This window comes from Penicillium rubens (assembly GCF_028828025.1).
Source record: "Penicillium rubens strain IBT 27055 chromosome Unknown utg000002l_segment0_segment0, whole genome shotgun sequence".
In the NCBI taxonomy this organism is placed as follows: domain Eukaryota; kingdom Fungi; phylum Ascomycota; class Eurotiomycetes; order Eurotiales; family Aspergillaceae; genus Penicillium; species Penicillium rubens.
The window spans coordinates 1,195,045-1,220,210 of record NW_026890600.1 but is presented as its reverse complement, the minus strand read 5'-3'; the positions used below and the strand labels follow the sequence as shown (position 1 = coordinate 1,220,210).

The 25,166-nt window shown below is 49.7% G+C and overlaps 11 protein-coding genes across 11 annotated transcripts; 8 read left to right on the top strand and 3 right to left on the bottom strand.

Annotated features, from left to right (window-relative positions):
- Positions 1-19: 19 nt before the first annotated feature.
- Positions 20-1,034, bottom strand: N7525_002914 (uncharacterized protein; the record flags this gene model as incomplete). Its single annotated transcript, XM_002559630.1, has 2 exons — positions 20-769; positions 831-1,034. 2 exons carry the CDS (start codon positions 1,032-1,034, stop codon positions 20-22), a joined length of 954 nt encoding a protein of 317 aa, XP_002559676.1.
- A 1,051-nt stretch (positions 1,035-2,085) lies between these two features.
- Positions 2,086-2,927, bottom strand: N7525_002913 (40S ribosomal eS12 domain-containing protein; the record flags this gene model as incomplete). Its single annotated transcript, XM_002559631.1, has 2 exons — positions 2,086-2,453; positions 2,618-2,927. 2 exons carry the CDS (start codon positions 2,925-2,927, stop codon positions 2,086-2,088), a joined length of 678 nt encoding a protein of 225 aa, XP_002559677.1.
- A 371-nt stretch (positions 2,928-3,298) lies between these two features.
- On the top strand, positions 3,299-5,651 carry N7525_002912 (coiled-coil domain-containing protein MAD1; the record flags this gene model as incomplete). Its single annotated transcript, XM_002559632.2, has 3 exons — positions 3,299-3,461; positions 3,528-3,679; positions 3,735-5,651. 3 exons carry the CDS (start codon positions 3,299-3,301, stop codon positions 5,649-5,651), a joined length of 2,232 nt encoding a protein of 743 aa, XP_002559678.2.
- A 2,957-nt stretch (positions 5,652-8,608) lies between these two features.
- Positions 8,609-9,863, top strand: N7525_002911 (SANT/Myb-like DNA-binding domain-containing protein; the record flags this gene model as incomplete). The annotated part of the gene is made up of 2 exons (XM_002558531.1): positions 8,609-8,804; positions 8,863-9,863. 2 exons carry the CDS (start codon positions 8,609-8,611, stop codon positions 9,861-9,863), a joined length of 1,197 nt encoding a protein of 398 aa, XP_002558577.1.
- Positions 9,864-12,529: 2,666 nt separating this feature from the next.
- N7525_002910 (ankyrin repeat domain-containing protein) lies at positions 12,530-13,999 on the top strand (the record flags this gene model as incomplete). The annotated part of the gene is made up of 1 exon (XM_002558530.1): positions 12,530-13,999. One exon carries the CDS (start codon positions 12,530-12,532, stop codon positions 13,997-13,999), a length of 1,470 nt encoding a protein of 489 aa, XP_002558576.1.
- Positions 14,000-15,545: 1,546 nt separating this feature from the next.
- On the top strand, positions 15,546-16,152 carry N7525_002909 (PaaI family thioesterase; the record flags this gene model as incomplete). Its single annotated transcript, XM_061212534.1, has 2 exons — positions 15,546-15,674; positions 15,700-16,152. 2 exons carry the CDS (start codon positions 15,546-15,548, stop codon positions 16,150-16,152), a joined length of 582 nt encoding a protein of 193 aa, XP_061069555.1.
- Positions 16,153-16,421: 269 nt separating this feature from the next.
- N7525_002908 (uncharacterized protein) lies at positions 16,422-17,487 on the bottom strand (the record flags this gene model as incomplete). The annotated part of the gene is made up of 3 exons (XM_061212533.1): positions 16,422-16,695; positions 16,867-17,217; positions 17,390-17,487. The coding sequence occupies 3 exons, from the start codon at positions 17,485-17,487 to the stop codon at positions 16,422-16,424; spliced, it is 723 nt and encodes a 240-aa protein (XP_061069554.1).
- A 2,537-nt stretch (positions 17,488-20,024) lies between these two features.
- N7525_002907 (ribonuclease H family protein) lies at positions 20,025-21,494 on the top strand (the record flags this gene model as incomplete). Its single annotated transcript, XM_061212532.1, has 1 exon — positions 20,025-21,494. The coding sequence occupies one exon, from the start codon at positions 20,025-20,027 to the stop codon at positions 21,492-21,494; it is 1,470 nt and encodes a 489-aa protein (XP_061069553.1).
- A 124-nt stretch (positions 21,495-21,618) lies between these two features.
- Positions 21,619-22,095, top strand: N7525_002906 (uncharacterized protein; the record flags this gene model as incomplete). Its single annotated transcript, XM_061212531.1, has 2 exons — positions 21,619-21,653; positions 21,726-22,095. The coding sequence occupies 2 exons, from the start codon at positions 21,619-21,621 to the stop codon at positions 22,093-22,095; spliced, it is 405 nt and encodes a 134-aa protein (XP_061069552.1).
- An 11-nt stretch (positions 22,096-22,106) lies between these two features.
- N7525_002905 (uncharacterized protein) lies at positions 22,107-23,243 on the top strand (the record flags this gene model as incomplete). Its single annotated transcript, XM_002558528.2, has 2 exons — positions 22,107-23,012; positions 23,142-23,243. The coding sequence occupies 2 exons, from the start codon at positions 22,107-22,109 to the stop codon at positions 23,241-23,243; spliced, it is 1,008 nt and encodes a 335-aa protein (XP_002558574.2).
- A 193-nt stretch (positions 23,244-23,436) lies between these two features.
- On the top strand, positions 23,437-23,811 carry N7525_002904 (uncharacterized protein; the record flags this gene model as incomplete). Its single annotated transcript, XM_061212530.1, has 1 exon — positions 23,437-23,811. One exon carries the CDS (start codon positions 23,437-23,439, stop codon positions 23,809-23,811), a length of 375 nt encoding a protein of 124 aa, XP_061069551.1.
- Between the last annotated feature and the right edge of the window lie 1,355 nt (positions 23,812-25,166).

Sequence of the window (25,166 nt, the reverse complement as noted above, 5' to 3'; positions counted from 1 at the left end):
ATATATAATATATAGTATATCAAAAGATGCGATAATCATCCTCATCAGATTCTGAACCGGAATCCGACTCGTAGTCACTAGAAACGGACTCTAGGAACCCATACCCACGTTCACCCTCGTCGCGCGGCCGGGTGTTTTCCGAAGGAGCAATAACTATTGTCAAGGGCACCTTCATCGTCTCATCAAAACTCGCCTCCTCCTCCTCACTATGCCGACCCTGAACATCCTCCCTATCCAAAGCCTCTACCCTCCGTCTCCAAAGATAATTCCCCAATTCAAGTAACCCAATGGTGAAAATAGCAACCCAAACCATCACCAGGAGAATAATCACTGTCGTAAAAACTCGTGGAAGAGGATACTGCGGGAGCGCCACGGCCTCTGATTTCAACGTCTGGAAGGGGAATCGGTATGCAAAGAAAGAGGTCCAGCCCGATGAGGAGGTGTGGGAGAAGAATGCAGGCGCGGGATATTTATGCTCATCGTCTATGGCGCCTTTTGTGTGCGGGTATTGTAGGATCTCTTTGTAGTGACCTTGTCTCTCGGCATCGAGTGTTTCGATCGAGCTCTCCTTATCTTCTGAGTGGTCTTCCTGCTTTTCTCCCGTCTGTTGGCTGTAGGGCTTGTGCACTTGGTCTGGTGTTTCTGGGGATGTTGGGATCAGGATTGAGACTGTTGGTTTCCCCCATTCGGAAGTTCCAGTTTTATAGCGATCGTTTGGTGTTTCTTGCTCTATTTGTTTGTTGTTTTGGTTGGTGGGCCATGCTGGGTTCTGTAGGTTGATATAGGTAAGTTGCCGAGTCGAAAATATAGGATTCGGTACATGTACTTACCCCATTGTGTTTGACGTGCGGTGGGTCGGGTAATTGATCATGATATCCTTCTTTCTCAAAGACTTTCCATATTCCACGGTCATTGGGATCTTCGAATTGTTCTATCTTGACCCATTTGCTAGTTCGGATAGGGTGGGATGTAGTTGATTGAGTAAGAGCCAAAATAAAAGCGACCAATAAAATGGACGGGCGGTTAATGTACATCGTCGGAGATATACAGAGGGAATTGGCTAATATAATGGCCGGTATATGCGGAAGGAATGAATTGCGCGACTGAGAATGAGAGCATTCAGGTCCTTATATCATTTTTCCAAGGACAGGGGAGAGTTTAGCTGTAAGGGCCGTGCCTTTGACACAAGGAAGAAGCTGTGTAGGACAAAGGGTTTCCCCCATTCTCAGATTCGGTGCCCGATATCAAATCTGTTCCTGGATCTAGGCTAGCGCTAGATGATCTGATATTGGGATTCGATTCATCTGGGGCATTGTGCATGGTGATTGGCTGAGATTGATATCTGCTGCGCTTGGGGTATGCACTTTATCCCTTGTTCGACATCAAGGTCGAGGGAAATACGGATTGATCATATTGATCGGCGTGAACTCGGAACGCCACGGTAATAGTTTGCCCCACGATGCAAGGCTGATTGCCCATGGCTTAGCTCTTTACACTATGTGTATACTAGTGTATAAAATCCATCGCCATGTTAGCCCCACCCGCGATCTACAATTCTTTAGTTCGCTACGCTGTGCCAGGGATGACTGATTACATCTGTAAGAATTTAGGGCTGATTTCCAGACTGAGCGTACAGGTAAATATTGGCGCTCGAGACAATTTCACGTGTGACCTGTCATTCTATCGCACAAGGCATTATACTGTGAGACTCTTCGAGAATTTTCAACTCCCACAACAATCAGGCACAACGTGGTCTATGCAGGTGTCATACTGCCTGTGGGGCAGTGCAGTGACGGGGATTTCCATGGGATGTCCATTAAAATTAACCGAGACCTTACTCAGAACTGACAGTCTATGAGGGTGGTGGTATCTCATTGGAATTCTTGCCTTTTTCGTACACCATTGAAATAACGCCGAGTTGGAACAAAAGAGCAAATAGAAAGATACCCATAGGCCGGACCCCATAAGACATGCACCGTCTAAACAGACGGTATCAGAAACCTGTACAACCAGAGAACCCACTCACAGTGAACAGCGTGGGAACAGCAAATAACAAAAGGTAAAACAGACCAGTCGAGAACATTTTTAGACAGTCAGCTTCTTGAGCTCCTTCTGGGTCAAGCCAGCAAGCTCCTCGAACACCTTGGTGAACTCCTCATCATCATCCTTCTTGCCCTTAGCAGCCTTGGGGGTAACCATGACCACACTGGTAGGGCGTTTGGTGGCAGCGGAAGCACCGAGCTCAGCACGGGAAGTGACGAAGACGTAGGGAATGCCGTGGTCCTCGCACAGGACGGGAATGTGGGAGATGACGTCCATGGGGGAGATATCGGCAGCGAGAACGACAACACCGCTGGGGACACCGATGGGAGCGTTGGCGGCGGGGATAGGAGACTTGCGGAGAGCCTTGACGACTTCCTTGACACCACGCTTGAGAGACTTGTTGACAGCAGCTAGAGGAATAGATGTCAGCATGGACGATCTGGAGATAAGGGTAAAAAAAAGTTGCGCAGCACGCGATCAGTGGTCATGAGCGATCCGAAGATCCGATAAAAATCGGCCATGCGCACTGATAGTAGAAGACACAAGTAAAATTTTGAAAAGACGATGCACATACCCTTCTTGACACTCTTCAGGACCTTCTTGGCCTGCTTGTCCTCAACCAATGGGTTGGCGAAAGGCACGACGGCGCCGACGGGACGGTCGACAACGGCGTCGACCTCACCCTCGCCCTTGACGGCGACATCGCCGGTCTGCTCGAGACCCTCCATGGCCTCAGAGCCAATCTCCTTCTCTACTGCATCGACAAGAGCAGTCTTATCCTTCTTCTCCTTCTTCTCCTTCTTGACCTTGTGCACACCGTCCTTCTCCGCACGCTTCTCCTTCTTCTCAGCGCGGTCCTTCTTCTCGACCTTGTCCTTGCCCATGGTGACGGTTGTGGGGTATTAAACGGAAGAAATTGAGTGAAATCGAACGAAAGACCGAGGTGAAAGGAACGAGTCGCGGGTGAGGGTGGTGGACTGAGAATTCGATGCCGAAATCGAAATAATTTTTAAAACGGCGCTAACCCCTTTTCGGGTGCAGCTCACAGCTGACATAATCCTAAACAAGGCGGCGCCCGGCTTTAACCATCTTCCCTTTGATACAGCTCCAGGACAAGTTGTGCAGTGTTATCTTGCCTCATGCCCTGTTAGACAGGAATCTACGTGGGGCTTATCATAGCCTGAACCTCACAGTGAGCTTTAATGTGTCTCATTCTATTTTTGCACAACAACTGATCTCTCCTGCCTCTTACTAGATGGACAATAGCCAGAATAACCGACCGGCTTCCCAGCTCATCGCTGGATTCGGTTCACCCTCAACGCCATCTGGTGCACGGAGTATCATGCGACGATCGACTGCGGCGCGACAATCTGGCCGTTTTACACAATCTCAAGTCCAGTCCCATCAACCAGTTCACGGTAAGACAATTCCTTGCTCAAACTGACTCAAGAGGCCCGCGACGGAAAGGCTGACTGTTCTTCTAGATGTGGAAAAGGAGGAGTTACGCGTGCAATTGAGTACTCTCAAATACGAGCTCGAGAACATCAAGCAGGAACGAGAGTTGGAGGCTCTTCGTCATGAAAAAGAGACCCGCGACTTACAATTGAAAGCGGATGCGGATTTCCGAAAGGCTCAGGTGAGTCGCTCCCAGTTTCTGCTTTCACGCGGTCAACTGACAATCTTCGCTGCAGACTGCGGAATCTTCGAGTAACCGGGCCACCCATAAGAGCGACGAACTCGCGAAAGAATTGAAAGAAATTCAAGATCAGGTTTTGAATGACAAGCTTGGGTTTGAGCGCAAGATCAGAAGCCTCCAGGATGAGAATCAGAACTTGCAGGAAGAGTTTGACGACATTCAAGCTCGACATTCCGACCAGGAACGACAATTTAAATACCAGATCAACGAGCTAGAGACAGTCCGCGCTTCTCTACAAAAGACCATCGAGGAATTCCAGAACGACATCCAAAATGCCAGGTCATCCCAGGAATCGACGCAGGAGAAATTATCCCAGCGTGAAGCCGAATTCGCTGAGCTCGAAGCGGAGAATATTCGACTTAGGGCCGAAGGAAGCGATGCTGAGGCCTTGGCTGTACTGAAGAGAGAACTTTCCGAGCAGGTCAATCATATTCGGGAATTGGAGTCAGCAAACCGTGACCAAACGACGGAGCTGCGTCACCTTCGAAAGGTCTCGAAGAACGTTGAAGTCGTTGACGAACAGAAGCGATCAGTGGAGAATCAGCTCCAATTGATGAAGGGCGTTGAAGCTGAACTGAACACAGTTCAGATTCAAAAACAGATCTTAGAAGATGAGCGACAGTCTTGGGTCAGTCTTCTGCAGGAAGACGACCAGCCTGCAGAGTTTGACTCACCGGATGCTGTTGTCAGGGCGGTGGTCCAAGGACGAATTGAGATTGCCACTCTCCTTGATCGTCTCGGGACCGTTGAAGCCCAATTGCTTGAGAAAGATGAGGCTATCAAGAGCCTCGAAAGTGATAAAAATAATCTGCAACAGGAGTTGGAGAAACTCCGCGTTGCGACTTCCGCTTCTGCAGGAGGGCCTGGTGCCGCGGAGGGCCGACTTCGAGCTCGTCTGGAGCGCCAGCGTGCGCTTGCAGTGAAAGAAGTCGAATACTTGCGCGCTCAACTCGAGACATTTGATGCGGAAGAGGCCACAATGAACGAGGATCAGTCACAGTTTGATGGACAAAAGTCCCAACAGATAGCCCAGCTGCAACAACTCGTCGATGAATACCGCAGTGAACTCCAGAAAGTTCATGAAGAGCTCTCCAAGCAGGAAGCACCAAAGGCAGACGAAGCAAGAGGCGTCAAGCGACCTCTTTCTCCGACCGATAGCGAAGGCGAAAATGAGCGTATCGCCGTGCTCACCCGCAAGAACCGCAAGCTCCAGGAACATCTCACAAAATCAGACCAGGCCACAACTCTCGCTCGCCGGGAACTGGATGCGGCCAAGTCACAGATTAAGTCTTTGAAGGCTAAGTCACGAACCCGCGTTCTTGAATTGCGCGATAATCCGACCGCCCAAACCGAGCAAATTAAGATGACCACTCTTGCAACCCTCCAGTCTGCGAACAGGGACCTCATGGCGCAGCTGCGCGGGGGCCATACTGATGTCAAAGTTGTCCCGGTCAGCGCCTTGGAGAGCATAAAGCTCGAAATGCAAGACATGGAGCGAACCGTTGCCGACAAAGAGAAGCGTATGCGGCGACTGAAGGAGATCTGGACAGCTAAGTCCTCCGAGTTCCGGGAAGCCGTTGCCTCTCTCCTCGGCTTCAAGCTTGATTTCTTGCCGAATGGTAGAGTGCGTGTAACGTCTATGTTCCACCTTTCCTCCGCATACCGGCATGGTGACTCTGATGCGCCTTCTGACTCTGGTCCTGGCAGCATGGGCAATGGTGAAGAAAACTCCATCGTGTTCGATGGTGAAAACGGCACCATGAAGATATCGGGTGGACCCAACAGTCTGTTCGCCATGGAAATCAAACCTCTCATCAAATTCTGGGTGGAAGAAAGAAAGGATATTCCATGTTTCCTAGCAGCCATGACCTTGGACTTCTACGATAAGACCACCCGCGCTGCTAGGATGTGATATGTATCAGCATCGTATTTTCTTACCGTTCCCATATCTGTACTTCCGTGATTCCCCGGCACATGTTGATTTGTGCTATGTTGTATGTTCTTGTCATTGAGAATCTGCTATTGTTCGTGCAGTTGTTAAAGTAACACTGCATATCTTTTTTTTTTATTTCTATCCATGAGGGCATCGAATGCAATTTGCCATAGTACCTGTATCCCCAAATATCTAATGCTAGGGAAAGAGAGGAACATCGTTCCCGTTCCGTCTTAACACTCGCCTCTTGCCACTATTCGATCGAGTAAAACTGAGCATCCGTGGAGCCCCTGAGCAACGAAGGCAAGCCTATACATTGAAAAGCGGCGAGAAGAAGATGAGTCTTCCACGATAGTAGAAACTGGATGTATTCGGCTTGAGATCGTAAGACATGCTTCCCAAGATGAGCGCCATAAAAACGTTAAAAGGGAAGCAATGGTGAAATCAAGGTCAGCCAGCAATCTCCGGTAAGGGCGCCAAAGAGCCCTGGAGTTAGGGTACTTGTTGAGCGTACGATATCGCGTAAGCAGATCTGGAGCGCTGCCGCTTAGTCTGCTCAGCTGGCCTGGAATGATAGTATTCAGTCGTTCTCTCTTCTGGGGGATGTCTTCACTTGTATGATGCAAGCTCAGAGAGTACCTAGGTAACTTCTTTCGCTGCTCACTTGCCTGCCATGTGTGACGACAGATGTTACATCGAGTAGATCCGCCTGGAGGCGCAGGTTGCAAAATTTGATAGCATTGGGGCTGTCGAGCCCACGTGTAGAGTGGAACAAGTACGGGCGACTATAGAGATCACCGTCACATAACTCTCTCATTGGTTATTGCCTTACCGCCTATTTTATCACCGCCTTCTTGAAGCATATACACTAATTTTAATTTGTATACCAATTTCAACTTCTCTTTTATTTTTACACCTATATACTTCATAATGGTACGACTAACTATCAACCTTAAACCCTATAAAGATGGAATTATTTCATTTTTATAGTAGATAACGCGAACGGCGGCTCGAGGACGGTTAGTATAGTGACACGCCGTAACTAGAGGGAGCCCTAGAGACCTCGGGAGTCACTTACTATTAGGTAAGCTCGGCCCTCGGCAATAGGAATTCAACCTTAGACCTTACCTAAGGAGTATAGATTACCTAAGAGAAGCTTCGAGCGTCGGCCAGAGTAAGGGTGGTAGAGGGTAAGAGAAGGTGACGATAACGTAGTAGAAAGGCCTTAACAGCCGAGAAAAAGGGAATTCTAGGATTTATATAATGCGAATAGCGTTAACATTTGGGCCTATTTCCTAAGGTATTAATATTATTGGCCTTACAATCCAGGTATTTAGGTATCATAAGGCATTATCTAGCTTCAATATTACTACTAACTACATACTTACCTAGGTAATCCAGAGGTTGGTTTTTGTAAAGTGAGAGCGGGTTTAAATTACTGCTGGCAATATAAACCAATGAGAGGGTTATGTGACGGTGATCCCTATAGTCGCCCGTAAACAAGAAAGGCTAAGCGGCCCGCCCCCGAGGTGGGTCTCTTGGAATTTTCCGAGTGCCGAGTCTGACCATCTAAACAGATTTCCACATATGGGGTATTGGGACCTCGTATAGAAGGCTAAAACGGTAGTAGTACTTACCTAGGTAGGTAGGTAGGTAGGTAGGTAGGTAGGTACCTTGTCTACAAGCCCTCTAGGTAATGAAATGCTATAACTTGGATTGTCGACATCTCTACTTTCGGGCTCTTCCAGAACAGATCAACCTCAAACTGAAGGTCTTGAGGCAGGTTGAGCAGGGCACTGAGTGAAGACTGTAGTCATCGATACTACATCAGTCTACAACCGCCAGTGCGCCATATGGTATCTTCTAGTCAGTTTACTATTATCTACTCCGTACAAGTTATTATAATTGATATCTCAATTTCTATAGCAAGAATAGTAGTCTTCTTAGGTAGTCTTCTCCGACAGTCTTATATATGCCTTCCAAGGTTTTTAGTGTTCTTTTTTAGTAGTCTAGGTGACGGTAAAACTGCCGCCTCGGGAAGTGATCGGCTCCCGGAGCACAGGGTGAGTTAGTCACCCCGCCGCCCTGAGCAGCTCACGGAGCGACCCTAAGCAGCTCACTGAGCAACCTGATCGCTCACCTCAGTGCTCAGACTGATCGGCCTGTTTGATCTCAACTTGCATCATCGTTCTTTCAAAAGCTCCGACGATATCCGCACTGCTGCCTACTCCTGGGAGCGATGACTAGGAATTGGCGCATTCTCCCGTTGCTACAGTAACTTTCACACTGTAAACTTCCAGTTGGTCGGCTCAACGGTGTCTTTCAACTTGTGTGAGAGATTGACCATCTCACCACCTTTACAATTCACCATCCACTCTTCCCTTCAACACGCAGGCTCTGTCCCGCCGTCCATTCAATAACCCTAACATAGATTCGCTTGTTGTCCCAATTCTCTATATCCGGGGCTGGCTCGATCCCAGGACCATCGTATACTGCTACAATCGGGCAAACATTCTATCGTGCCCGGCCATTGGCCTCGAATGCATTCACGCGCCGTGCTACGCATAGTGGAGAAATAAATCACCGGTATCAGTATGATTCCGAACAAGGAGCCCGCCACCCCGCCACATGGTCAACACCATGCTATTGTTCCTGGGATCACTTCCTTCAGTCGATCCACAACGAGATTGAACGAGTTTAATTGGCCACAGCAAAGGGCTGAGAAGCTGCACCGATAACGTAGGTGGTCTCATTTCCATATTGCCTTACGACGGAGCCAAAAACTGTGCCGATCACGGGCATAAAGTGACAATGAGGCCTGAAATATAAATAGTCCCAAGGATACCTTCTTTCTCGATTGCCTTGTATATTCTTTCAATCCTGTCTCGCTGTCTTCTACTCCAACTCTTCTATATTCAAATATCTTTGCTTTCGCCATGGTCACGCTGAATCATCAGAGTTTCTGGCAGCCGCCAACAACGAAGTCCCCGCAAAGGTGTTCTTCAATTTGTTCCGAAACCCAAACCGTTGTTATAACAGAGGAACTCAACGCCTCAGGAGAAAGTTGCGAAGGAGGTTATTGCAACTTGGAGAACAATGTGCCACAAGAAGAGCACAGGGCAGAGGACGTGGGTAGGTTACATTCTTGACATTTGCTTCAACACCTTTTGAGTTAATACAATATCTCTAGCATCGGAAATTGGCCGGCTCTCTCCATCTATTTCGCCTAATGTCTATCAAAGCGATGCATCAGCCGCCAAGAATTACCCCGATTACCCCCAGGAGGTCGCGCTTTATCCTTCCTCTCGAGTCAGTAGTACTCCCTCCGTGACTGGCCTAGATGGACCTGGAACAGCGAGAGTCTTCGACGTCTTTGAGGATGATGACAACAGGAATCTTACTGCAAACGGAAGCAAGTGTGCCTGGGAAGACCTAAACAGTTCTTACCCGAAACGACCCCGTTGCTTGAATTCAACCGCCATGAATGCAACCAAGTCACGCAGAAGACGAACGAGTCAACCAAAAGCCGAAGGTTCGTCATTTGAAAGCGAAGAGAGTTATGCAGATAACCTCGCTGGGCTTGGGAATGCGATCCGATATCTGAAGCGGTTTTACAGCCTGGCCACTGCTGAGGCCAAGTTCTCTGATGATCTCGCCGATGCCGATATTCTCAAAGAAAATCTCGCGGTGCTTCAGGTTGCAACAAAAACGCTACAGCACGCTTACGGTATCATTGCAACAAGCGCCACAGTAATAGGGGATCCTGTTCAACAAGCCACGACCGTACAAGCACGGCATACTATCACGCGCAGGAAGTGGTCCGTCGAAGATGACAGTCGACTACTGAAGCTGAGAGACTCTCAGAAACTGCCATGGAGTCGTATCCGCGACTTATTTCCTGGAAGAACTCTGAGCGCAGTCAAACAACGTTATGTCCGGGAGACTTCCAAGCAGATCGAAACCCCCGCCGGCAAAGACAACCACTCAAACCTCTCTGACCAGCATGTGAAGCGCACATCGAATATCCGAAGAAGCCAGAGGCTGTGCCGACCTCACCAAATCAAGAATACAAGGAGCGACGCCGAGCGCCATCGAAGGTATCCCTCGCGTGCAGTGAAGCACTCTGGTGATTCAAACGCAATGAAACTGGATTCTATCGACCCCCGACTTAGAAATCTCGGTCAAACCTAAAACTCGTCTACCGAATTTCCAGATGAGGAAAATGATAATGAAACCCAAGACCTAAGTGATAAGGACTTGTTATTGATACAGCCCGAATGGTCCTACACCATTCTGGGTCGGGAGTTCATGCATACTACAGTTGATTTAGACAACAGAGCCATCGTTGATGAACAGTGTTTTCGCATCCTGATCTGTTGACGTAGAAATCCGAACAAAGACCCGCGGATACTTGGGACCTTGAGCATTTCTTCTCCAGTAAGTGCCGCAACTACTGCAAAATCTAAATAAATTGCGTACAGTAGAGCTTTGCTCACGGTTGAATCCACGAAGTAGATCAAGAAGTGCAAATGCGCAAGAGACAGACCGCACTCCCTCAATGAGAAGACAGTTCTGGGTCAATCTTTCGCATTTCTTGTGGAACAAGTCACATGAAAAGCACTTATATTGAGTAGATTGAGAGTGCATCGTGTCTGATAGGGGGATTGGAAGACCCAGAGCTCGCCGTAGAGGACAAGGAGCTATTTATTCCTAGAAGCCCAAAGTGCCCGGAGCTGCTTACACTCAGATGATAGACACCGTTGTTTGAGCAATTTTGTATCCGGTGGGTGTCAATATCCATGTGGCAACCCACAGAATGTACACTTGAGTCGAAATCTTGAATATTTAGAGTATACTTCGATGAGTTTGATGTGCACATTCAGTCAACAACCAATAATGATGAATGGCTGCATATGCTCGGATCAAACTCAATACTTACGACCAATATGTATTGTTTTGAAACGTACTCGTTATAGTACCAGAATGGAAATTTGGCAATACAAATACGAGTGGCTGTGCGGGCAACCTGTGGCTGTGTAAGAAGCAGATTTTCATGACAAACTAATACCATATTTTCAGTACAATATTAATTACAATACTACGGGCCGTGTTCCCACTCAGGTTGTTGCGGGGTCTCGTAATGTACAACTATGCTAATATGCCTCGAATCAGGGTTTGCTTAAAAGCCTACACTTCGTTTATTACTTCTAGACTATACAATTAAAGTGTCACAATCTAGGGACGAGAGACCTGGAAATTTAGAGTGTTTCGAAATTGATACACACGTCCTCTGCCTGCATGTAAGATCCTTATTGCTCCCAAAGGAGTTTGGCGCAATATGGATGTAGGAGAGGGCCATGAAAGATCTAGAGCAGATATTTGGGTTCCAAGACGCTGAAGGAATGTTTGGTTTTACTGATGTATACGTTCGACCACAACGGGCTCAAAAGCGGTCGGGGGACCAAGCCAAAGAAAAAAAAAGAAAAAGGAAAAAAAAAAAACCGCATTGCCTACATGACCGCCCTCATTTTAGAGGATATTGCCTATGGCCGAGGCGATTTACACTCTCTTAAATGGCGACTGAATAAAATGTGACGGAGGACCCTCGTTTGTCTTCTCGATTCTTTCCTAAGGAACGCCCAATGGTCCCATAAATTAAAAGCATCGACTCAGTTATATCCGCTCCTCGATTGCGCAGTACCCCCATAACCCAAGAATAAAGACTGCTAATGAGCAATTCCGCGTCAACAAGTCCTACTTCGCCGACACCGACTTTTCAACACGGCCAAAAGACGAGTCACGCGAGGAGGGCTTATCAGAAAGTGCAACGCAGAAAGGAGACACTTTTCAAAAAGGCATTCGAATACTCTACGCAATGCGATGTTGATGTTCAGCTTGTTATACGAATAAGGAAGACCGGCCAGATCTTCACTCTGACTTCCAAGTCGGAAGGGTGGCCGCTATCTGCAAATCAGCTGGTGTGTTAATATCACTGTTTCTTTCAGTGCCTTAATGTTGACAACGCTGACCGAGAAAGGACTTGAGCCACCCATTACCAATCCGAAAGACGACGGATGAACTTGCGAGGCAATACGAGAAACGTGGGACCTTGGTTGTCAAAACGAACATCCCCGGTTCAGATGACACAGAAAATCAAAGCATCGCAGAAAACAGCAATCCTTTTGTCCTGGCATCATGAGTTCTGATGCATGAAATCTAAATTTGATGATATGTGAAGGCTCATCGTGGGACAAATCAGGCATTGGCAAAATGTGGCAGGACGTGGCCTGAATTTTCCCTGGGCTGGGCCGTGAGTAGTAACTAGGCCTGATCTAGAGTAGACCGCAATCCATTCTGCTCTTGGTAAAATTATGGATTTATCTAGCGTAGGAGCACATTACCATCAGATTATGCGTGGGAAGCCAGAAAATCCAAGCCTTTAAAGATTCCTAGGAGATCAATGCTTCCAGGATCGCTATCAGGTCTCCTAGGAGCATGATATCAAGGTTCCAGGAGCGATACGGGTATTCCTGAGAGCCCATACACTCCCAGGAACACATAGTTGAACCCCAGGAAACAGATCTCCATTCCCGCAGCCTTCCGTCAGGGTCAACGACACATCATTCATAGTTCACGATTTTGTACCCAAACCTTGATCCTAGCGCAACAACTAAAGTTCCTAGGAGTCAGGTGGCTCGATGCCGGCAATGAGAATCCGCATCCACACAGCTTAGTATTTTAGAGATCCCCTTTCCAAATCACGTCACGAATTTTCAATTTTCATCATTTTGGAACCTCCTGTTACTACCAACTCTCTAGACCAGTCGTGCCACCTCAAGTCCACGACCTCTGCGAAGATGCCGCTTTTGGGACTTCCACTGGAAATCCTTCTCTGGGTTGGCAAGTTTACCGACGAGAAAGGCCTTCGAACTTTGTGTCTTACGTCTCGAGAATTTAACGTCATCTTCAGAAAGAGCCTCTTTGATTGCATAGACTTTCAAGATTCCCCGCCAATTCACTGGGCGATCGAACATAGAAGCTTAGGCATCCTCCAGCACTCTCTGGGTTGGGAAAAGGCAGACATCAACGAAATGTATTCTGGCTTTACACCTCTCATGCTGGCTACACAGTTGCGGTACGCAGACGCTGTTGATTTGCTATTAAGCCATCATTCAGTGAAAGTCATACAGTGTAATACTTTGGGAGAAAGCGCCTTCTCGATCGCAGTCCTGCATGGAAGCGTCAAAATTGTCGAACGACTCCTCAATGTACAGAACGTTGATCTCAATAACCAATCACTGGACGGAATTGCGCCCATTTCAGTTGCGCTGACCTGTCGCCAAACTTATGTCTTCCAACTTCTCTTGTCTGATGAGCGAACAAATGTCAACATCTGCGACCATCATGGCCAAACCCCACTGCACCTAGCGACAGAAATTGGCGACTATGGAGCAATCCAAATGCTTGTACGAAATCCTCGAGTTGACGTCAACTGTTTCAACCATCGACAGGAAACTCCGTTGCTTCTGGCAGTCAAAGGACACGGCCGTTTCCTCCCCATCCACAAACGGCTGCTTATCATTGAAGCCTTGCTTTTGAGTCCATGCCTCAACCTTAATTATCAAGATGAGAATGGACGCACCGCAATATGGTATGCGGTGAGCAATTCCGACCTAAAATTGGTTGAGCTCCTCTTGCAGCAAACAAATCTGGACCTCAATTGCGCCGACAAGCTGGGCCAGACACCTTTGGCAAAGGCTGCTGCGAATGGCTCCTTAGACTTGATCAAAGTCCTCTTCCGACAGCCGGGGCTTCATAAGAGCCCTAGCCCTCAATTTACCGATGCATTTCCGCCGCTCTGGTCAGCATGTCGCGCAGGACAGTTTGCAGCGGTTGAATTTCTCTTGCAGAATTCAGCCGACATTAACCAAATAAGCCCATCGGGGACGTCGCCACTTGAGGTCGCAATAATTATGGAGCATGTCGACATTGTCCATCTCCTAGTCAGCTCCGAAAAATCTTTGCTGATCAATGACCAAAACCATTGCTCCTCCTTTACTGCGCTAATGTTTGCGTCGGCTCTAGGCAAGGTTGAAATTGTCAAAATATTATTGGAGCATCCCAACATAAATGTGAATGCGGTGGACGACCAGGGAAGAACATCTTTCTGGTGGGCAGCGGCTGGTGGGCATTATGAGGTTGTGCAGTTATTGGCCAATCGACGTGGTGTGAAAAAGCGACTGAAAGATTCTAATGGCCAAACGGCGTATGCCATCGCCGAGCAGCGCAAACATGGGCATGTCATGGTTTATTTGCGAAGCTTATAGGGCTCAGCTACTCTATAGAAAGATATTTCAATTGGTGCTATACCAGGCTCTGAGAGTGTGCTCAGCGATCGGGTTCTCTGAAAGCATACAGTACTGTAACAGCAGACTTTTCACGGCGGCCTGTTGTCTACTGCTCGTCATTCTCTAGCGACAGCTGCCAAGAACAAAGTTGAAGAACCCATCCCTAGTCCAGGGAATCAGCAGTGCTACGGGCTTGTGCTAATGCTACCTTAACTGGAAAGGATGCACTGCTGGATGGTTTCTACCAAATTACTCACCCGTAGTGCAAGTATGCGGTGCTTAAGGCACCAAAACGCTTTGGCCTTTCGTGCTGGCTTTCAGGGGACAGGTAATTATCGAACTACGCGACTACTCAATGGTTTCACGGGGTTCCAGACCGGCCTCATCGGTACGAGTTCAGATTTTATAGATACCATGCGGTGGGTAAGGCCATCGTATAGAGGGTCACTGTCTCAATGATATCCATCACTCTCAAGGTCCCACTTTCCACTTCTAAATCAAAACTCACGCTGCACAGGCGTGGTCCCACTTGAATAAAGCATCGACGATGCTGGTAGTTGGCAGGTTCCTTTTAGTTCGGAGGGAATAACAATTACTCTATTTTTCGCTCCATCCATACATCAAGTCTGTGTACGCCCACGGCTTTGGCGATTAGAGGTCACGCGGCCCTTCTGGTGACCTCGAAGAATAAAACAGATACACCTGCACGGTTGGTCTTGCCAAGGATAGGTCCTGTGGGTTATAAACTTAGAAATACCATTATCATCATTGACAAAAACGGCAACGACCATTTGCTTAGGCATTCCAGAAAACCAAACGTCGCGAGTCTCTTCATTTCGGCTGCAGTAAAGAGTGTTAAGAAGAGTGGTTAAGAAGAGCGGTTAAGAAGAGTGGTTAAGAAGAGCGGTTAAGAAGAGTGGTTAAGAAGAGCGGTTAAGAAGAGTGGTTAAGAAGAGTGGTTAAGAAGAGTGGTTAAGAAGAGTGGTTAAGAAGAGTGGTTAAGATGAGTGGTTAAGAAGAGTGGTTAAGAAGAGCGGTTAAGAAGAGCGGTTAAGAAGAGTGGTTAAGAAGAGTGGTTAAGAAGAGTGGTTAAGAAGAGTGGTTAAGAAGAGTGGTTAAGAAGAGTGGTTAAGATGAGTGGTTAAGAAGAGTGGTTAAGAAGAGCGGTTAAGAAGAGCGGTTAAGAAGAGCGGTTAAGAAGAGCGGTTAAGAAGAGCTGGTTAAGAGTGGTTAAGACCTCAGCGAGCGTTGAAGGCTAATCGAGGAGCGTTTAGATGTAAATCTTGGTCATATACAGCATTTCCTCAACGCATCCGAGAGCACTCTCCCGTTGAACGATTTAGCAAACAAATCCCAGCGCGGACTATTTTGCGCCCTGGGCGGTCCACTTTCCAGCGATGAGAAAAGTTGATTGCACCAGCTGGGAATGTTGTCATTGCGAAAACCTCTGCATAAAAGTCCAAGCCGGTACGTAGAAATCTGCGGTGTGCAACTACTCTTCATTCTCACGAGCCCGGCAATGAAAATGTATCGAGTCATGAAACGGCATTACTTGCTCTCTCTTCTTCGAACCATTCGCGGCTACCGATCAAAGGCGGAACAATATCCGGCACCCTCCTGTGATGGTGGCAGCAACTTAGCCAAGCGCACGCATGTGAGTATGGAAACTAAGGTGCTAGCTTGCCGTGTACTGTATTGACATTCTGAAGTCATTCTCTGTGCCTGCTTCCGATGAACCCCAAATTGAGATGATGAGATCACTGTTCAAGGGTTATAATCCCACGTTCAAGCTCCATCCTCTCGGGTGGGAGGCAGAGTCTCTCCTGCTTTTGAGCCCTACACAGCAGATGTGCTACTACAATGGGAAATTGTTCGGCGGGTACATTGCCCTCTTGATGGACCGCATCCTTGCCGACAGTTGCAAATCAGCAGTCACAGCCTACTTGAACACGTCTTATCTCCACTCGGTTCCGCCAACAGCTCCGATACTTCTTCGAGCATGGCCCGATCGGGTTGAAGGTCGCAAGGTTTACTTGAAGGGTTCTCTCCAGATTCCAGGAAAGGTTCCTCAAGATTGGATTGAGGCGATCACAGCGGATGCTTTGTTTATAAAGCCAAAGGATTGGGAATGAGAGACATTGCCTGTGAATTATTATTGTACCTCAATTGATATTCCGCCCCTGTCTCTGGCTCAATAAGCATGAGTGTAAAGTATTAAAATTCACAAGCTCCCCCAAGTACAGTATGCAGCAGAGGGACCGACTGGACGACCAAAAAGTGCCGAGGTATAGCTGATTTCGAATACTACTGTATTGGATGGAATACTACTGTAGTATCTGATGCCGTGGGAACGTGGACGACTTTTACTTGCCCTTCTGGTTGAGAATATTGCGATATAAAATTACTGTGTGTACCCCGCGGGGGCTCCCGAGCCCCTCCCCACAAACACCCAAGAATCGACGTCCAGCTTCTCGATTGAAGATTTCCAACCCAGAGTGACAGCCAGTTCGCTCGGTTCGCTCCCCGATAGCCGGAAGCGAACGCGAAGCGGCGATGCCTTCACGCCCTCGGAAAGCACGGGCCGGGCCACCACCAGAGAGGTGTGGAGGCTCATCGACAGTCTAAAAACCATCATCCACCACCAAACCACGCTCATCGAATCGACTGAAGCCGAACTACAGGAGGTCAAGCATGACCAGAATGTCCTTCGCGATCAGAATGAGAATCTTCATGAAGAAGTCAGAGCGCTGCGAACACAAATCGAAATCCTCCCACAGGCGGCCCCGACCAGATCATGGGCCACAGTAGCGGCCAGCGGTGGCGTTCGTCCACCGCAACTGACACACCAACGACCCGATAAAGACCAGAACTGCGTCAGAATCAGCACCCAGCGATTGTTGGTAGACCCAACCGACAACCACAATGGTGACCGAAACACCTTTGGCCGATACCTCCCCACAGACTCCGCCAACACCCACATCCGAATGGCGCTATTGAGTGCCCCATCCACACAATATGCCGAGGTTGCGGGGATCGGCACCACCAAAACCGGATACGTGATCCGGTTCAAAAACCCAACGTCGGCCGAAGCGGCCCGCAACAACACCGACTGGTTGAACGAGCTGGGAAACAGCACGAAGTTGGTCAAGCCACGATTCGGCGTTGTCGTCCACCGTACCCCGACAGAGGATTTCGACCTGCAAAATGCGAGCCAACAAGCTATTGAGAAAATCATGGACGAGGACGAACTGACGGAGCGAGGTTTCCGAATTGAGGAGGTGGCATGGCTCAAGAAGAAAGACAAGGAACTAGGGAAATTTGCATCACTTGGTATTTGGTTCGACTCGGCGGAGGGAGCAGAGTGGCTACTGGTCAATGGCCTCCTCGTCGGCCAGGGTTACATCGGCACGGTGGAACGCTGCGAGATCAAGAGGAAGAGATGCTTCCGCTGCCAACGATTCGGACATTTGGCATGGTCGTGCAAGGAGAAACCGAGGTGCGGACATTGCGCAGGCCAGCACGAACGGGAGCGGTGTCCCCCAGGGGTGCGAGCCCGATGCCTCGACTGCAGTGGTGAACACCCAACCGGTGACCGTCAGTGTCCGACCCCCGCGACCTCCAACCCCTCCCAATGTTAGAAACGAATCTACGTGTACTACAGTTGAACATAATGAAATCGGGACCAGGGATGGAAGCGCTCATCAACGACCATCAGAGCCAGAACCTGGACGTCCTGCTGATCCAGGAACCCTCCATCACCACATGTCGAACACACGTCAACCATAGCGCCTGGCGGCTGTACCGACCGACCGTCGAGAGTGAGGTTGTCCGTTTCCGCAGCCTGATCTACGTCAATCGAGGGGTGTCAACCTCTTCCCACCGACAGATACCGTGCAACCACCCAGACCTTACAGCAATCAAGATCTGGACAGCAGACCACCAAATTCTTATCTTTTCAGTCTACATCCCACCCGTGCCTATGCACAGCCCCGATGGGACGTCGGCAGAAGCAACACTCACAGCCATCCAAAACACGATAGAAAACGCTCTTCTGGACGGTCGGAAAACAACGAGCATCGTGCTTTCCGGAGACTTTAATCGCCACCATCCAACATGGGGCGGCAATCACATTCATCCGCGGTTTGTAGAGGATGCAAGCGAACTAATTAACTTCTTTCAAACCTATGGCCTACACGGCTGTCTCCCTCGAGGAACAGCGACCTTCTGGTCTCTGAGCGACCCGGGAAGGAACTCGAGTATTGACCGGACCGTAACGGACCGGCCAGACCGGCTCGTTAAATGTCATCTCTACGATGAAAGTTACGGCTCGGACCACCGTGCCACTTACTCAGAATGGAATCTTCAAGCCCAGCGTAGGCCAGCAGCCAAGGCGAAGAAGGCCTACGGCCGGGCAGACTGGGACAAAATCGCCAAGGAAGTGCTTCGACAGATAGGCCCATGGAAGGAAATCAAAACTAGACCAGCGCTAGATGAGGCTGTTGAACGGCTCACGGAGGCGGCTGCGACGGCAGTCGACAGTCTCACGCCCGACTTACGACCGACACCATACTCTAAACGGTGGTTCACGCCGGGCCTTAAAATCCAGCAGACCGACGTTAATCGCCTGCGCCGAAAATGGCAGGATAGTTGCTCGGAGTTCGGGCGAAACCACGACCAATCCGCCACCCTATTCCGAGAGATGCAACAGAAAAGATGAGAATGGACCCGGACTATCGAGAAAGTCAAAGCGTCACATTGGAAACAATTTCTCGATGAAGCCGGAGAGGGGAAGCTGTGGAAGGCTGCCACCTACATGAAACAGCGAGATGCATGGGGTTGCATCCCAACCTTACAAGACGGTACCAACGAATTCATTGAGAATGAGGTGAAGGCGCAGGCCTTCTTAAACACTTTCTTCCCTGAGATGGATGACCCATACGAAGACCTACCGACCCAAACACCCCTGGAGCTCCCATGGCAACCCATAACCGAACGCTCCGAGCTATGAAAGGTTTCACTGCACCAGGTGAGGATGGCGTACCGTCGCTCGTATGGAAACACCTGTGGAAGTATCTCAAGAAGTTTATCACCGGGATCTTCACCGCATCTATTAGCCTAGGGTACCATCCGAAACGTTGGCGCAGCGCAAGGATCGTGGTACTGCGAAAACCGGGGAAACCGTACTACTCAGCCCCGGGTGCCTATCGACCTATATCGCTCCTCAACACGCTAGGCAAACTTCTCGAGGCGGTGATGGCTAGACGGCTATCGTATCTTGCCGAGAACCACAGCTTATTACCAGACACCCAATTCGGCGGGCGCCCGGGAAGAACCACCGAACAAGCCCTCCTAGTTCTATCTAACGCCATCGATCGAGCATGGAACCAGCACAAGGTAGTGACACTCGTTGCTTTCGACCTGAAAGGGGCCTTCAATAGCTTCGAGCCAGGAGAGTCCCAAGCGCGGCCAGAAAATGGATCGGGAGCTTCATGAGCGACCGCCATGCCAACATTGGTTTCGACGACTTTAGGACAGAGGTGGCGCCACTATCGAACGCCGGGCTAGCGCAAGGCTCTCCCCTCTCGCCAATCCTATTCGCGTTCTTCAACTCAGACCTGGTCGACCAGGAAGTTACCTTCCACGGCGGCGCGTCGGCCTTCAATGATGACTATTTTCGATGGCGCGTAGGTAGATCAGCCGAGGAGAATATTGCCAAGACCCAGACCGAAGACATCCCCCGCATCGAAGCATGGGCCAGACGAACTGGTTCCCGTTTTGCTGCAGAGAAAACAGAGCTTATTCACCTAACTCGGAAGAAGGGCGAACAGCTTCACGGCCACTTAATCATGAACGCAAGACGATCAAACCGACAACTACCGCCAAGCTGCTGGGTGTGATCTTCGATCAGGAGCTGCGGTGGAAGGAACACATCCAACAGGCAATCAAGCGCGCAACTCAAGCGAAGGTTGCACTCGGTGGGCTGCGACACCTCCGCCCCGAGCAGATGCGACAGCTTTATGAGGCCTGTGTCACCCCTGTAGTAGACTACGCGTCAACCGTCTGGCACGACCCACTCGGAGACAAGACTCACCTACGGCATCTACGCACAGTGCAACGGACTGCACTCATTCGTATCCTATCGGCTTTCAGAACAGTAGCCACCTCAACGATGGAAGTTGAAGCCCACATATTGCCAACACATCTCCGACTGCGCCATCGCGCACAAAGCACCATCACCAGGCTTCACACACTCCCGAGGGACCACCCAATATGGAGTACATTACAACGCGCCCAGAAACGGAGGAATAATATCGGGTCGTATTCTCGATTCCCACTCGCACAGGCGCTGAAGACAATGAATTTGGAAAGGTTGCAAGATCTGGAAATGATCTACCCTAGACTGCGACCGCCATGGAGAACAGAAGCCTTTACGGAAATCGAGATTGTATCAGATAGAGAGATAGCAGCACAGCGAGCTGAAACCATTCGGTCCATCTCGGACGTTGTTGTCTATTCGGATGCGTCGGGGCGTTATGGTCATCTAGGGGCCGCAGCCGTCACGCTCGACAACAATCTGGAAGTGTCCGAATCCGTACAGATTCAGGTCGGGTCTATGGATCGATGGTCTGTACATGCCGCTGAACTGATCGGTATCTTGCACGCCATCGAAATTATTAACAAAGTTGCTTCGGAGCGCCGGAGGTTGCACGCTGAGCAAGTTAGGCTAGCTACTATCCTCAGTGGCAGCATGTCGGCTCTACAGGCAATCCAAACCCCGGGGAACAAATCTGGTCAGCGGATTATCCATGCTATCCTAGAGGCAGCTATAAACACCAAGACCCACGGGGTCACTATCCGTCTCCAATGGATACCAGGGCATTGTGCAGCACCCGGGAACGATTCAGCGGACCGTTTGGCCAAAGAGGCAGCCATACCGGGCAAAACCCACCCGTTTTGCCCGTTGCTGTCCCGAGAGAAAGCCTTTGTCCGCAAGAATATCTACGTCCAGTGGGAGAAGGAATGGAAAGAGTCTAGAGAAGGCGGCAATCTCCGTACTATTGACAACGCATTACCTGCCAAGTACACCAGACGGCTCTACGGGCCTTTACCGAGGAATCGAGCTTACCTGCTCACGCAGCTACGAACTGGACACTGCTGGCTGTCGACGTTTGCGAAGGCATTTCACTTCCAGGACAATGGCCGATGCGTCTGCGGTGACCGAGAAACTCTGAAACACGTCCTGTGGGACTGCCCCGATTTGAGGGAGTTGCGGCGGGAGTTGAGAAGGAAAGTCGGTGACGCGTTTAATAGCGTGTCGAGCTTGTTGGGAGGCTCTCGGGAAGAGAGGAGAGGTCAGATAGATCACGCCTCGCGGACCAAGACGGTGGATACTGTATTGGACTTCGCGGAGGCATCACAACGATTCCGAAGTCGCGCGCCACGAGGGCAGCTTGACAACGTAAACGGCAATTAGGCCACGAAAGGCCTTGGCGAGGCTCTAAGTTCGTTCCAGGAAGTGGTGCACTCTACATGTACGTACACGGATATATATAGTTGCTGTAGCCTGCATATCGCATTTCAGCGAGGGGTCAGGGTAAATGAAGTCTACCTACCTACCTACTGTATTGGACCGGTATGTCTGAGGTACCCGTCCGGTAATTGTTAGGAAGTGTACGAACTGCGCAACATATAATCGGTATTAAAGACATCATCCGAGGCGAATCGCTGGAGCTCGTGGTTGGTATTATTGGGATATAAAATTTGTGGTTTGTGTACCGAGGGACCTAACCCCAGACCGATGGCGGACCCACCTGCGGGGCCTCCCGAGGCCACACCCACAAACATCCAGGAGACCAATTTCTCGGTCGAGGATTTTCCAGCCTAGGGTGACCAACATCCCAACGCAAATCACAAGAAAGAGAGGACGGCATAATGAGAACTATGCACCCGAGGAGAGTTCCGGCAGGGCCACCACCCGGGAGGTGTGGAAGCTCATCGACGAGCTGAAAGGCATCTTCCACCACCAGACCACGCTCATCGAATCGACCAAAACCGAGGAGGTTAAACGCGGATAGACGCTCCCGAAATGGAAAGAATAGCGAGCGGATTTGGTCGATACTTGCCCATTGCCGAAGCGAATAACCTTATCAGAACAGCGTTGTTGAACGTTCCTTTTACCCAGGATGTACAGGTTGCAGGAATCGGCACTACGAAGACCGGATACGTGATCAGATTCAAAGACACGGCGTCAGCTGAGGCGGCGCGCGAAAATAACGAATGGCTACGCGAACTGGGTAACGAGACTGAGCTGGTTAAACCGCGATTCGGGGCAGTCGTGCACCACGTACCGACAGAGGACTGGACCTCGAGCGAGACAAAGAAAGAGCTATTCAAAAGATCATGGAAGAGAACGACCTCCAGGAACGGCGGGTTCCGAATCGAATATATTGGGTCATACGCGCGGTTGCCGCTTGCAGAGGCCCTGAAAACAATGTCCTTGGAGAGATTACAAGAACTGGAAATGATTGATCCAACCCCGCTCCCCCCGTGGCGAACTGAGGCCTTCTCGGCGATTGAGATTGAACCCGACAGAGAGACCGCGATAGAGCAGGCGAAGGCGGCAGGGTCTAAGTCGGACGTCATCCTCTACTCAGACGCTTCGGGACACAACGGTCATCTCGGCGCAGCAGCCATAGGATTCAACAAGAACTCACCGGAAGCAACCGAAAGCCTACAAATCCAGGTTGGCCCGATGGACCGATGGGCAGTACATGCTGCTGAACCACTGGGGGTCTTGCAGGCGATCACCCTCATCAACAACATTGCCCTCAAACATCGAAGATCAATGGACACACGGGTCAAATCCGCGACCACCCTCAGCGATAGTATGTCAGATTTACAAGCAATCCAGAACCCAGGGAACAAGTCTGGACAACAGATTATCCACACCATCCTACGAGCAGTCACGAACACCAAAACCCACGGCATCGCGGTTCGTCTACAGTGGGTACCCGTACTATATATATCCCGCATATGTACATATATCGTGTCCCACTTCCTGAAAACGAACTTAGAGCCTCGTTAAGGCCTATCGTGGCCTAGTTGTCGCTTCTGTTGTTAGGCTGCCCTCATGGCGCGCGACTTTGGAACCGTTGTGGCGGCTGATGCGCGCAAGGCGCGCGTGTTTCAGTTCAATACATTTCGGCCATTGAATTTGAGCTAGGTCAAATAGAGATTAGCGTGTTTCGAAGAGGGTTCTGGAAGAAATCCGTGTGCGTAAGTGGTGAACCTGATTTCGATCCAACCTGGACATAGAGGTAGTATTCGGACCGGTCGCTACTGTATCGGGGGGCTACTGTACTCCATTGAGCGGTCGCTACTGTAGAGAACAAGGCGCGTCTGTACCTGCGGAGACCATGGGGATGACCACGAGAAGCCAGCGGGTAGGGCTGAACCCTCAGCTTCCAGAGCCCCCAGCCCGTCGCCCATCTCCCATCCTCGAAGCCGCAAACCCCGCAATCTCACCCGAATACCCCAACGTTGAGGACTTTTCTCTCGCCGAGGATGATTCTCACGATGAGGATTACTTTCTCGTCTCAATCACCTACGACTACTCCACCATCACAGCCCGAGCTCGTTCGTTCCAAGGAATAGTGCTTGCTGGGGCCACTCCGCTCCAACTGGCCCAGAATGGCTTCTATTACCGACCTTCAGGGGTCAGCAATGTGGCATGCTGTTTTGCCTGCCAATCGACCAAGCACTTATCCACCTTCCAATGCACCCCGTTCTAGGAAGTGCAACAACTACACGAGGAAGACTGCATATGGCAGATAATCTCGTGCGATTTGAAACACCACCTCGGAACTCTCAACAAACCCCTCCCCCTCAACCACCGCATTCTCCTCCCCTAAACGGTCAGCTCCTACCGCCGATTCCAGTACACAAACTACAGACGACTCCAGTACAAAGACTCAAACTCAATCCACGCCGATTACATCTACTACAGCGAAGGAACGGTTGAACACCAACCTGGACTGCCGTTCCAATCCGCTACCCGCCATAATAGACCCAGAGCCTCAACAACCTCCAACATCCAACAGCCCACTCTCCCCAGCCTCATCAAACGATACCGTCCATCACTTTCTCGCCCCAAAACCAACAAACAACGTATGCTTCCGTCCTCCAGCGACCTGTCACATCTATACCGCAACCGACTCCTCCAGTGCAAGAACCTTTTCTTCCCGCCAACCCCGTACTCGCAATTGAAGATCTTCATCTTCGTTTTCACAATAAACCGTCACCGTTCCATCTCGAGAATAAGACAAGCCAACGCTCAATCAAACGAACTCTGAACAAAACTGCATCTGTCACTCAGTCACTGTCCAGATTCTTAGCCTCTGCTTTGCCCGCATTCTCGCGGTTCCTAACAGAGATGCAGCCAAAACCGGATACTTCGTATCCGTCTCATCCGCAATTCCACTATAGCCGCGCCATGAGGGCAGCCTAACAATGGAAGCGGCAATTGGCCACGGTAGGCCGTGACGAGGCTCTAAGTTCATGTCAGAAAGTGGACCAATCTATATGTACATACCCGGATATATAGTCGTCGTATACTGCATATCGCTCAGTGTAAATGAATACTACTACTACTACTACTACTACTACTACCTGGACATAGAGGCGTCACAGAGGTTTCGCAGTCGTGCGCCGTGAGGGCAGCCTAACAATGGGAACGGCAACTAGGCCAGGATAGGCCTTAACGAGGCTCTAAGTTCGTTTTCAGGAAGTGGGACACGATATATGTACATATACGGGATATATATAGTTGCTGTAGCCTGCATATCGCTCTGCGAGTTGGATTCTAAACCACAACCCACTAGGCTGGGTACGGATTCGTATTTTGGTCTAGTGGTTAAATCAACTCTGCGAGGGGTCGGGGTAAATGAAATCATCTACTACTGCCTGGACATAGCGAGCTCGTCCACGGCTACCACTACCTTATTTTCTCCTACGCAACATCTCTTCCATCAAAATGAAGATTTGGCGGTCTGACAAGAAGGATCGCCTATAGCCTATTGCTATATGCTGGGCTGGGTAGAGTAAGTCTCATTCAAAACTGCCATGGCATGCGCATCCAAGTTGAGAA